Source organism: Plectropomus leopardus, chromosome 7, assembly GCF_008729295.1.
Source record: "Plectropomus leopardus isolate mb chromosome 7, YSFRI_Pleo_2.0, whole genome shotgun sequence".
NCBI classification, from domain to species: Eukaryota; Metazoa; Chordata; class Actinopteri; order Perciformes; family Serranidae; genus Plectropomus; species Plectropomus leopardus.
Genome location: NC_056469.1, coordinates 30,486,184 through 30,500,387, shown reverse-complemented (window position 1 = coordinate 30,500,387; position 14,204 = coordinate 30,486,184). Strand labels below are relative to the sequence as shown.

The window sequence follows — 14,204 nt, the reverse complement described above, 5'->3', positions numbered from 1 at the left end:
CAGTTTATAACTTCAGCTTTCTATTGATAATTTAGATTTCTTTAAAGACCAAGCTGAGATTAGCATTCTCAAATCTGAAAAACTCCCTCCAGAGCCACAGACGACATTTTGTGCTGGTTTTTATTGGCTGAGTAGTTGGTACTCCTCATGACAAATAAACAGACTTTAATGTGTACAGTTAGTGAAGTGCCTATTTAAGGTGCAAGCAAAATCAACCACATGTAAAGAGCCCCAAATAGATTGTTTCAAGACAGGGATAAAAAACAAAACAAACACCTTTAAATATAAAAAATACAATAAAAGGGAAAAACTACTTGCAATAAGATATCACTTTTTTAAATAAATTGTACTAATTTCACAGGGTATCCAAAACACCCAGCTTTGCTATTATAACACCAAAAGTCAACTTTATTGTCAAAAAAGTTTGAGAAACAGTGCTAAAAGTTCAAAAAAGTTCGCAAATAAAGAATTATCAATACAAGGAAAAGCACGTAAAAATAAAACCAAAGACGTGTGAAAAATATATACAAGCAAAACATTAACAAACCCTCAATCTTACGTATTGCAATACAAAATACCTATAATCTATCATCAGAAACTCTCTTCATGATTCCTGTTCGTACCCTTTGGCATGTGGAAGCTTTTCAAGTGGAAAAAGAGTTGGACAACATGATAATTAATGACAATTACATGACAATTAATACCATGGGAAAATCGACATTTTTCATATCATTGCCATATAATGTATACAATGGAAGCGATCCCTTTCATACTGTATCTAAGGTTTAATTTTGCAAATCAATAATCAGGGTTTGGTTTTAGATGATGATTTAAATCAATGTGATGAAATACATTTATTTGTCAAATGTGGTCATTTTCCAGAAAAGGTACTATATCATCATATTCACTGATATTTCAATAAATAGTTATATGAAAGAGGATTTTATCGATCAGTCCAAGCAGGACCAAGCTTTCCGGAGCAGACGGGGTTCAGATGCCTATTTTAGGAGCTGCTAGTAGAAGAGTACTTCCACAGAGTCTGCAACTCAAGAGAAAGCATTTCAAGTACAACTTCACCTTTTTCTAAGGTGTATGGAGAAAGGAAATATTCTTCATGGGCAAAAACCCCTGCAACTCTTGTGACATCTCAGCTGATGCAGATGTTCAACAAGTCTGTCTGTTGACTGATGGGTTTGTTTATTTTATTTTGATATGTATTTTTTATATGTAACTTAGCTTTTAAATAAGCTAAACTTAATTCACAGAAATGTATGAAACCTTTAATGTTAGCCTTCTTTCAAATAAAAAAAAAAAACATTTTCAAAAACTGCTTCAAAAGCCTTTTTACTATATATAACACATCATAATTCCCTCTCTTAAATCTTTTAAAATGCAAATTTATCCTTCAAACAACTGTATTCTTACAAGTTTCTTACCAAAAACAATTTTTTTATGAGATAACATTTTAACAAATCATGATAATATTATAATTTACCTACACCGAATACTCATTATCACTAAACAGAGGCTGAGGAAATCATAATGTTACTCAATGCAGTTGTTTACAATGTGGCATTATTGTGGGGAAAAAAACTGATACCCGATCGATAGTGAATGTATTTTGTCCTTTCAGGCCACCAGGACAGGACACCCTGTGTTTCAGCCTGCGCAAAACTGATGAAACACAACAGTAACACATCGGCTACTGTAATCGGTGAATGTCATCTTATTTAGGCGTTGACAATCCAGACGAATATCAGCTGATACCACCGGTATAATATAAATCGGTGCATCTTTAAACAGTTGTCTTTAAAGTTGTTATTCATAGTTGTTGGAGATTTAACCCATCATGTCTGGACTTTTAACAAGCTACCTTACTTTCACTGGACAGCTTCTCTGCTCCCGCCTGCACACATCAGTGTGTATCATTCCTCTCCTCTTCTCCACGGTGAAAGCCCATATTCTGCTTCCTCACCAGTTCAGCATAAAGACCACCCTTCTTCAACAGCTCATCATGACCGCCCTCCTCCTCTACCGTCCCGTCGTTGAGGACGATTATATTATTGGCCTTTTCTACGACACTCATGTTGTTGGAAATCAGCAGCACGGTGCAGTCGTTGGTTTGGCTCAACAGAGCTTGGTGGACCTGTTGAATACAGTTGTGAACTGGTGTTACATGTGGAAAACAGGAGTAAATAGAAAGCAAATAAAGAAGAATTTCCTACCTGATATGCATTCTCTGTGTCCAAGTCACTGGTGGCATTGTCCAGAATCAGGATTTTGGGACGTCTGATTAAAGCTCTGGCAATGGCAATGCGCTGCTTCTGGCCTCCGGACACCTGGCCTCCCTTCTCCCCGGCATCTGTCCAACAAACAGACATAATGTTATTGTGTTTATGTACATTCATGGGGAGCACTGAGTTGTTTTTGCATTAGGAGGGAGCACAAGGCCAAAGTGCTTTTGGTTACAAAAGCTTTAAATTAAATCCATTGGCCCTTTCACCACAGTCAGCAGGATTTCTGCAGGGTTCACAAAGTTAAACTTAAGACAGTTTAAGACTATTTTTATCCCACACAGAATGCAATTTAATAATATTTGTTTCATAATCATACCAGCCAAAGTATGAAAGTATGATAAAAAACCAGTAGGAACAATATGACCTGAAGTTGTTTACTTTTGAATCCAATTTTTTCAACACTTCCCAGCAGTATCTAACAACAATACCTTGCAATATAATACATTAAATTAAAGCAACCTGCACTACAATAAGTGGATATAATAATGGATGGATTAAAATGCTGAAAATGATTTTGTTCCTTTAATTTTTTTTGCAAAAACTTGCCCACGCTGAGATGATGACAAACTATAGCAAACAGTACTGACAGTGCTTACAACAGATGTGATAGTCCCAACTAAAACCCCAAAAACAGAAAGAACAGCTCCATATATGGTCAATCTACAGTTGCAACCATCCAAACCACTTTATAAGAGGGTAACATCTCCTGACAGGCTATAATTCACATTTTTTTGCATTGTGTGCATTTAGTGAAAAATAGTCTGCACCGAAGCTGTTCCTCAATTTTTTTAAAGAAATAAAGTATAAATAACAAACCCTCTTTTTAATATTTTTGGCCTTGTTTCTGTCTCGAGGGAATTTCTGTCTCCCTTTAACAAAGTTCTCCAATATCTGTTGCTTCTGTGCAGCCTACCTGTATAACTTTTGTGTGGATTACATTAATAAATTACTTATATCAGCTTTTGTTATACTGGCAGTAGCGTGGTGATGAGGTTTATACGGCTCTCCACCGCTGTCTGTCTCTTCTCAGCTCACTGAGCTGAAATGCATGCTCATTACTTAGGTAATTAACTTAAACATACAGCATTTTGCTGTCGTTGATGGCATTTGGTGTTTCACGGTGGGCCGCTTGTGGAGTGAAGGAGAGATGAGCGTTAACAACAGTTGCCCTCATTGCATTGTTGTGCATGAAACCCTCGCAAGCAATAACACTTGTGTGACAGCTGAAATAAAACAAAGGATCAGATAAGGTTTTAAGAGCTCAACACAGCTGATTCTGATCAGTTCAAAAAATGCCTTTGATCAGCTCCAATATCAATGTGTGGGCCTTGGATCGGGACATAGTACATTGCAGAAAAGACAAAATATTTACAACTTTTAGAAACTTAATTCTATGCTTTTCCAGACTTGCCAGTACCCTGATCAGACAGCCTGAAAGAATTAATTAAAAAAAAAACAGTTTCCCCACTAATAATTAATGTACAGTTGATAACATTCATTAAATTATTGTTAAAATATGAAAGAATTTCATTTTTGTTTTGATTCTAGGTTAATATAAGAACCCCTGCTGATGAACTCCACATTAGACTGTAATAGATGTTGAGTTTTTGGGACAAACCTGTCTCGTATCCACTTGACAGCTCCATGATGAACTCGTGGGCACTCGCCATCTTGGCAGCCCTGTACATCTCCTCATCAGAGGCGTCCTCGTAGCCGTACTTGATGTTCTCCCGCACAGAGCGAGCAAACAGCACGCAATCTTGGCTCACCACAGCAATCTATAAACACAAAGGAAGCAGAGGAAACATCAGCGGCTGAGTAACTGTCACAGATGACTGAAAGTGGTTTCAAATTAAAGGCAACAACTAAATCAAAAGCTGGGCGAAAAGTGCTCTTAAAGCATCCTTACAACATTTCTGTGATGAAGATAAAACAGGAGCAAAAGAATTAAAGCTAAAGAGACATTTGGAGGAATCCAAGTTTCAGTGAACTCTGATTCACCTTCCTTTTATCATCATCATTGTACAGCTCCGGGCTACTTTAATTTCATTTTCATTTCATTTTATGGTCTGAGCTGCAGAATTCACTTTTGTCATCTTGAATTCTAGTCAATTTTTATGGTACGATGACTTAAAAGCCTTTAGGGTTTCAGTACCTCACCCACGCAAGCTGTGGTTTATTATGTTTTTTTTCTTGTGTATGTCCAAATAAAGAGTACAGTCATTAAGCGTCTTGAGTTTAAAAAAAAAACAAATCTCAGCATCCCACAGGAAAGTCCAAAAAGGCTAAAAAGCTCCATGCAGTCTTTACTGTTGCTGTTTTTAATAGGGATAAAGGAAATTAAAATTGAAATATGCTGTTTTTCATGGTGAAAAATAGATCTCGCTCTAAGATATAAAAGGCCCATTTTCTAGCATTAATGTGATCAACTGTGGATGGTAAAACTTCACATTTAATTGTTTTAGGACAGCAGCTTAGCAGCATAAGTGGACCTTTTCTGTGACTTTCTAAGCCATTCTGCTTCCTAGTGGCCAAAAATAACTTAATGCAACTTTAAATGTGCCCTGTGGTTTTCTTATTTTAAAGAAAAAAAATCTAAGTTATGTTAACATTCAGTATTATAAAACACATATCCCTGCCTGTGTGCTAGCACATTTTTGTACACAATACAAACAAAATGGCAACCCACTCTTAGAAACTAGTGGATAAAACTCATCACGGGACCTTTTAAGGGACAGTTCAGATCATTTAAAGTGGGGTTGTTTGAGGCTCTTATCCATAGTTAATGTATTACATATAGTAGCTGTCAGTCGGCATGCCCCCACGCCCCCACCAGTTTGGAGGGGGCTTAGCAAGAAAACGTATTTTTGCCACCTAAACAAAGAAAAACACCAACACTTCAAGTGTACACTTTATCAAGAATATTTTTTACCTTGCCACAGACCACCCTTTCCAAAGGGGAAGCCATTAAAGGCTTGAGTTCCCCATCTATGCTTTTCATCAAAGCCACCACACTCCATTGAGAAAAGTAGTCATTTTAGCTCACTGAACACGGGAGCTGTTGATCTACTTCTGTCTCAATCAGTTAGTTAGTTTGTATTTATAGTGTGACTTTGTTGAATCCAGAATTACCTTTTTAAACACCAAAGTCATACAATAACACAAACAAAGTACCTGATCGAGGCAGCAGTAGACCAGAAGCTTGTGTTTAGTTATGTTAAATTACAGTTTTTCTCAATGGAGTCTGGCTTTGAAGAAAGCAATAAAACCGCTTTGCTGTCTATATTCTCAATATACCGCACGCTTAAACTGACGGTGATTTTTTTTAGATGGCTTAAGTTTGTTTTGTTGCTGCACCCCTCCGCAGCAATACATTGTTTAGCTTCAGTGTCAGTACTCCAGCCTGCTTCTCCAAACTCTGAGCGTGCCAACTGACATCTCCTGTATGAAATACTGTACCTTTAAGCATCTTATTATTGCGCATACTAAAAGACTCAGATACATAATAGAAAAAATGTCTTGCGACAGCGCACCTTGCCATGTAAGTACTGGTCTTTGTAACTTTGCAAGGGTTTCCCATCCAGCAGAATCTCTCCTTCTTGGGGTTGGTAAAATCTCTCCAGCAGCTTGACACAGGTGGACTTCCCGGATCTGTTAAGTCCCACGAGGGCAGTGACTTGGCCTGGCTTTATCTCCAAAGACAAGCCCTGGTAGAATGAGAAATTAGGGTGAATTAGTAAAGAATCACATTTGACAAAAATGATTTAACTGCAAATGTAATGACTGCACATGAGATAAACAGACACACAACCATACCTTGAGCACAAGTTTTTCGTCTGAACTGCCAGAGTAGGAAAATGTAACTTTCTTGAATTGAATGCGTCCCTCAAGATTTTCTGGGGCCAAAGTGCCCTCTGGGGGTACTTTAGGTTTGCGATCCAAATACTCAAAGATCTTCTCAGAGGCGCCAATTGCCTTCCTCACCGCTGGGTAATAATGCATGACAGCCTGGAAGAGAGGCGGTAAAATTAGGCACTTTGCCATTTGCATTAATTATATATCCTTTTTTTTAACAGAACTATCAGCCAGTTTTTATTCTGCAACGGGGAATAAGAGTTTGAGGACATAATACTGTCGTCAAGATCATTCTATTTATCTTGGCCTGTGGCTTACCTCGACAGCCGAGGCAAACTGCAGCTCATAGAGGACGAATGACACCAGGTCTCCACTGCTGACATGTCCCCTGGTCACAAGAGTCCCTCCGTAGTACAGAATACACACCTTCAGGGCCAAAGTGGTCATCTGAGAGAACATAAACAATGGTTTACACATTACAGGAACTGAGTTAAAAATAATATTCTCTCTTTGTTGAGTCTCTTCTTTGGTGGCCCACCAGCAGATACCAGGAGACATGGGATACAGTGCTTTTCAGTGTACGTGATATTCATTCATTGAATATTGTCATGAACTGAATATTGACTTTTGTCATGCATCCTTCATCTGTACTACCCTATGTGCCAATATTATCATGTATCCTATATCTGTACTGCCTAACTTGATAGGCGCCTCTGTAATCTGTAATTAGTCATTTTACTCCAGTTACTCCACGACACAACAATGTGTAATTTCCAGATGAGTCTCTTGGGTTGTGATGCCAGTTATTGTAACATCAGTCGAAATGACTGGCATTGAGACCCAGCAGGTTGTGGGGGGGAGAAGTTAAAGCAAAAATGCTAGTTATTGTGATTTATTTCAACTGTGAAGAAAGTTATTGGTGGTTTCACTGCAGTATGAAACAGACATTAGAGAGTCCTGAGCAAATCTACTTGATGTCTTTTAAAAACACACGTAAAAGGCAATGAGAGACTTAGGAAGAAAGAAGGAAACCAAAAATTAGCTAAAATAAATTTGTAAAGTACAATAAAAAAAAATTACCTGAAAAAAGAAATCAAATTTAAAAAATATATATATAAAAAAATGATACAGGTCAAAGGGTGCTTAAAAATAACAATTCTGTAAAATAATTATAAACATATAATTATGACATTTTTCCCTGGCTTCTTGATGATTTTCTAAATCTACAAATTTCTCGCAGTTTATGGAACATTTCTTGCTAAATAGCTAACTGCCTATTTTCCCATGTTTTCATAAGAAGGTAAACCAATTTTACTTTGATTTTGAAGGTTTGAGTACTAGTGATGTATGTAACATTGTTATCGGCCAAGTTATTTTAGACATCAGTGTTGGCCCAGAAATTCACATTTGGTGCATCCAGAGCGCTTAACACATCTTCATGCTTTACAATGTGAGAAACCTCAAGGAGATACTGCAGACACTACGTGCATAGTTCGCTATTTTTTTCTCTGTTGACTCCCACTGTCTAATATTCATTCAAAAACATGAGTTAAGAAATCACTGCGCACTTTATCACCCAGATCAGTACTCGACTCACGCTGTTAGCCCAGGTCGTGGCGGCGTAGGCTGCTGCTTCCTTTTTATTAAGGGCGTAAGTGTCCTCCAGCTTCTGTCTGTACCTCTCTGTCTCACCGTCCTCATTGGCAAAACTCCTCACTGTCTTCATGCAGGAGAAAGTCTCTGTGGCCACCTGGTTGGCCTTAGCAAGTGAATCCTGGACCATTACAGCTATAGACTAAAAAACATGGATAAAAAAAAACAGAATGACTTTGTGACAATTTGATATTTTACAAACATGATCATCTGTAATGGAAACCTGCCTATGGAGATATTATCACCTTATAAAATAGATCTATTGAAATGGAGCAACATTAGCATTCATCGAGCAGACCAAGTTCTCTCTCCTTGTAGTCTGGAAAACTCAGCAGGAGAATAAATGTCTGTCTTTAGCTGTTAAATGCTCCACTACGTTCACCAGCTAGTTCACTTTGTCTATCTGCTGTGTAGGTATACAGATCATTCACCACAGCTCTGTGCAAAAAAACACCTGCCTGCTGTGACTACAAACAACACTGATGAGGGCATTAAGACTGAATCAGCGTGAAACTGTTAAGTTGTGGCCATTAAAAACCAAAACAACAGCAACAACTACAAACTGCTACAATAATTCTCTGTGGGCTCCTCAATTCGAACATGTAACACAGTCTTTTTATCCATATCCATCAGTTTGAGGAGCTCCTCTTTACCTGGTGGAAGTGTCCAGTGAGCTCGGGTATGACCCAGATGATGGGCAGTCCCATGCAGGTGAGCAGGGACATTTTCCACGACTGGCTCACCATGAAGACCATGAGGAAGCCAAAACGTGCCGTGTACCACATCAAGAGACTCAGTTTCTCACTCAGTGCCTCGCTCATTTCATTGGTATCCGTGGTAACGCGGGACACCAGTTCACCTGAGGAGAAGTGTTGTGCATTAGCCTTGTCGAAAGAATTACAGTGAAAGTACATTTAGTTAAAATCCTGCATAGAGTGGATTTTTATCAGCCCACACAGATTCTGTCAAATCATAACAACCAGGAAACTGAGCTTGGCCTTGATAAAAAATAATAACCTGTAGCATAAGTGCAAAGAAAAATGTGTTTATAATTTATGCATGACAACCTACCGTTCACAGTACTTTTTCTTTTAAACATGACTTTCTGTTGAGTCATACATATGTACAGTACACACATGACTTACCTGTGGCCTTAAAGAAAGCAATCTCCTGTTTCAGCACAGCCTGGAAGACGGATCCCTGCACTGCCGTGTGAATGCGGCTCATGGTGACGTTGTACATGAGGTCACACACAAACTCGAGCACGGCGCTGAAACATACGACAAAGGACACATTACAGTGTAAAGTAACCAAAATATCTCTTCACGCAGTAAGTTATTATTTAACTGAACAGTTTCATTTGAGTGTAAATATTTATAAGAAACAATTACATCCCTTCTCCAAACCCAAAGTTGGGTGATATTTCGAAAAGTTTGCCTAAAGATCTGTAACATTTAAACAGTTTATTAGCTGAGACTCAACAATTTAAGTGTTTTGGTTTATTCTGTAGATATTTAACAGGTAATCTATAGCAGTGATTCCCAAAAATTGGTTTTGCAGGTTCATTGTAAGTAGACCACACATGACACGTGAATGTGTCAAGTTTGCAAAAACACACTTTACTTTAAAGTACATATCTACAGACTTTGATCAGGGCCTAATTTATCACACCATCGTGTTGTTACTAGTACACCAACTATGTTATTGCCCTTTTGTTGGTATTATTTAAACTCTTAACATGCAGTGCCTTTGCAGTGACGCTGGTACTGAAGCAATAATATGCAATTTTTTGGTCGCAGTCCTATCTATTTACTAAGTTTTAACTAATTGCACTTCATTCTTGCAGGGGTTTGGTTTTTTTTTCCATTGTATTCTGAGCCCAAGTGTTTGTGCTTTCTTAGGTGTGGACCCTGAACTAATGACTTAAGAGAAATCTGGACCCTGTGGCTGGACCAGATGGGAACCCCTGATCAATAGAGTACATGTGACAATTGGTTGAGTGAATAGTTCAAATTTACTAGATTATTCTCATAATATGCATTAAATTGTCACATCTACTCTACACATAAACATCTACAGACAAATGTCACAGTTACAATGTCACAGATACAATCTTAACTCTCTTTAGGTGGACTATCCAAATAAAGAGTAACCTGATTCTGTGAAGAATATTTTTGAAAATCACCTAAAATCCGAGTCAAACATTTTGAGATATTATACAAACTAGAATTAATAATGTTTAACTGCGAATAATGGTGACTACTATAGGCTGCATTACCTGGCAAAAGTCATCAGTGTCATGATTCTGATGGCATCCGTGAATGCATCAGGTGCTTCTTCATTTATAATCCAGTCAGCCACTCGACCAGTGTACTGAGGAATCGCCATCTCACCTGAAATTCACATCATCACAATTTTTATCATTGGGGAGACAAAATTGTCAACGTAACTGCTGTTTGACTGACCTAAGTCAGTGGTGTGAGAAAATTAGAGACATTATTGGCTGTTGATGACCTATAACTGAAGCAATTTAGGCTTTCACATTCCTGTTTCTTTATTTACATGATTTTAATGTTGTTGGCATTCACTGAATAAGGTTACCTGACGTTTTTTTAGCTTCATAGTTCTCCACAAACTTGTAAGATCAGAATGTCTTCATAGCTCTGCATGTAAAATGTCTTATTCCACTGTTAAGGCAAACAAGCTTAAAATAAGCTGTACTAAATTCTTATCAAAATACTTTTATTTAACACCATCCACTTTCTGAATGAGGGTGAAAACAGCACAGTAAGAACTGCAGAATGTAACACCAAGCATCGCAGTTGCATCAGAACATCACAACCAAAATTAAACACATATACTGTAAACTAAGATGTTTTCTCACTCACCACAAGAAGAGAGAACCACGAGACACAACACAGAAACAAAGCGCCAGGAATAGGGCAGCATGTATCCCATCAGCCTATTCAGAGCGGCACGGGTGTCGTCTTTGGTCTCCTCAGAGGGCGTCCTTGTCAGCAGAGATGAGATGTATCGACCCAGGGACATCAGAAGAGATGACACATATCGACTCCAGTACAGCCACGACACGACAGTCACAGCGTAACCCTGTAACACCTGCAAAACAAACGACAGTTTTAATATACAAATCCAGGGAAAAAAATCATGAAATATGTTTTAATGCTTCAGATCATTTTGGCAAAGGTTAGGATCAAAGTAAAAAGAGAAACAATGGTAAAGTACTGGTTTGGTTTTGGTTTCACTTTTTGCTCATGTTCCAGACTCAGCAGCTACGTTACATAAAAAAATACAGGAAAATAACCCTACAAAGAATTTATTCTTGCGGGGAAAGTTAAAATCTTACAGCAGATGTTATACATGTTTCAATAAAGTGAGGTAACTCAACTTCTCTGTACAACTAATTAAACTGTTGTTGCAGCAGGATGACTGGAAGGACTGTAAGACGTGATCAGATCATTTAATCAAGTAAAAGAACTGACGTCAAAATGGAGAACTGGCACTGTCCAAATGTATTTATAAGCAACGATATTATATTTATCATTCATACTGGTAACCTGTTTGTGTCATTATATGTATAAATAAATATATATATATATATATATATATATATATATATATATATATATATATATATATGATATATATTATATATATATGAAAATATATTGGTTTGCACCTACTTGTACCTTACTGTTAGATATTTTTGTTATATTTTGCAACTTACTGTTAGCTAGTTCTTAGTTCTGTCCTGTCCCTAAACTTTACTTAAATGCATGCATGTGTTAACAGCCTCATAACAAAAGTAAAAGTACTTGTTATGCAGCAGCAGAGTGCCCGTCAGTGTTATATTGTAAAACATTTGCTTATTATTACTGATTTTAATGATGTAGCTGGTGGATATGGAGCTGACTTTAACTATATCATATTGTTGGGTATTTTATTGTTCTACAATGAAAATACAATGCACAGAGATCATCATGGTTAATGTATATATTTCTTAATCTGAAAAGTAAATTTTAACTGTAGCTAACAATTAAATGTACTGGAATAAAATGTAAAATATTTCCCTCTGAAACTTAAATGTATAAATGAACACAAAATGGATATACTCAGGTGCAGTACAAGTACCTCAAAGCTGTACTTTGTTGCACTGCAACAATGGCATCTATAGCACTAACTGAACAAATGCATTTGTCTTACAATCAAGCTGTTCTAAATTATACAAGTGTTGCCAGATCTTGGACCTATTTAGTTACAAAACTACCTAGCAGCTGGACTACGAGTCAGCACATGAACACACACTATGGTCAAGGAGCCACAATGCATCATGGGCCCCTGCTTTAGATCCGTCACCCCCAGTAGCACACTAACATGCCTGAAAAATGCCTGCTGTTGTTTCTATGTGATCCATCCTGCAACTACTTATGGTTTTAAATAAGTGCAAAAAAGAAACCAAACACAAACACTTACCCTTTCCCAGGAGTGCCACCCCCACAGCTCCTCCACGGTGGGCTGCCCCAGTGCCCAGAGAAGAGTGGTGTACACTGGGAAGTGGAAGCAAAGGACCCCCAAACTCTGCAGCCCCTTGAAGCTCCTCATCCACGGCAGGCTTCCAGGGTAGGTGAGGGTGAGGAGGGCGAGGAGGCCAGCCCTCGTTATCCCTCCTCCCCAAAGGGTGATGAACGGATGGGAGAAGAGGAGAGGTGAGAAGTGGGCCAAACGGATGGCGTGGACCACACACACATCCAGGCACATGAAGAGCAGCGGGGAGAAAGTAGCTCATTTTTTGCATAATGAACACTCTCTGCAAAAAAAGTGACAAAGAGGGTTAATGGCTGAGTCTAAAAAATGTAGTCAGGTTTCATTGGTGGGAGAAAAAAACACTTATAATTATCATGATTATTTTTAAATTATGTAAAAAAAAAAAAAAAAAAAAAAAAATTTTTAAGCACTTTTTAAGGCAATTTCTTGGTTGTTTTTTTTCTAAACTTCTGTTTTTACTTTTTGTACATTTTTTAAATTATTTTGGGTTATGTTTTTGTACATTTTACAGATTTCTTGCAAATTTTTGGGTAATTTCTTCTTTCATTGATCAGGTGTTCTTCCCATGTTTTTTATAGAAATCATGGCTTGATTTCCTAAAAACAAAGGAAGAAGGCAATGGAAGCAACAAAAAAGGATAATAAGAAATTACCCAAAAATTTGCAAGAAATGTGTAAAAACACAAGAAAATTGCCTCAAAACTGATTTAATAAAAAAGAACACAAATAAGGTTAAATAAGGTGCTTGAAAATTCAATAATTCTACAAAATACACTTAAATATTTGATAATGATAATTATAAATATAGTTCTCCCTGGGTTTTTTCTAATCTAAATCTACTAATTTGTGTAACGTTCCTTATTAAGTTACTAATTGTCTTCTTTCCTCCATGTTTTTGAAAAAAATTGCAACAATTTGCTAAGATTTTATAAGGTTTAAATACTGAAATACTATTACAAGTGATGGAAAAGGTGATGTGGCTCCAGATTTCAAAGGTTTAATTTATTTCTATTCTGATTTTTCAGTGCAACACAGTAAATGTCTCTGTAAGGGTTGATCCATAAATTCTTACACAGTGATAATTTAATTATGTATGATGCTCCATTTATCATTTTCTTTCTAATAATGTCTGAAAATATGCCGGTTGGACTCTGGTCCTGGCTTATTGTATTTTAATGGTGTCTTGTGAGCCCATGCTGGCATAATAATAATTAAATTTATCCATTTCATGTAGAATACGTGGTTTAATATTTGGCATATTTAGCTCTTGTAACCATATAAACTTGGCTTATTTGCACTTGCATGCCTTTCACGTGAAGATTTACTTTCATTTGGCAGCAGATGGTGTTCTGCATTACTTTCATTTTCACCCTCACAGCTCATTTATTTCAAAGTTTGACAAAAACCCCAAAACAAGACAAAGCCACACATATAAACACGAACGAATTTGCAAAAACACAAAACTACCATCAGTGTTACTGTCAAACTTTAGGCTACAGTAAGTACATAAGGTTAGCTAGCCCAATGTAGCATCATTACAGGTTTAAATCCAACTTACATGTCCTTTCGACGCACAACGTTTGATGCTGTTTAGTATTCGTCCGACAACCTAAACTAACACCGATATCTCTGCCAAACTTCCCAAAATTATCAATTCAACAACTCAAAACCGGCGACTCGTTCAAACGCCGACTGAGCTAACTCTCCACTGACAAACTGAAACCGAAAGTCAGTATTTATACGTTTACAACGGAAAGCCCCTTACATTTCTGCCACAAGGGCGGACGAAGACTGGCGCTGAATATGCGCATGCTGTTATTTAAGCCGTTCTGTATTT

General features: G+C 37.4%; 1 protein-coding gene across 1 annotated transcript; it reads right to left on the bottom strand.

The window, feature by feature from the left end:
* Positions 1-102: 102 nt before the first annotated feature.
* tap1 (transporter 1, ATP-binding cassette, sub-family B (MDR/TAP)) lies at positions 103-14,100 on the bottom strand. Its single transcript, XM_042490372.1, is given in 14 exon segments — positions 103-2,146; positions 2,226-2,362; positions 3,916-4,075; positions 5,831-6,004; positions 6,114-6,305; positions 6,471-6,599; positions 7,750-7,947; positions 8,459-8,664; positions 8,951-9,075; positions 10,084-10,198; positions 10,694-10,922; positions 12,297-12,599; positions 12,601-12,630; positions 13,926-14,100. Coding segments are annotated over 13 exon segments (2,217 nt in total). The 5' UTR covers positions 12,619-12,630; positions 13,926-14,100; the 3' UTR covers positions 103-1,915.
* Between the last annotated feature and the right edge of the window lie 104 nt (positions 14,101-14,204).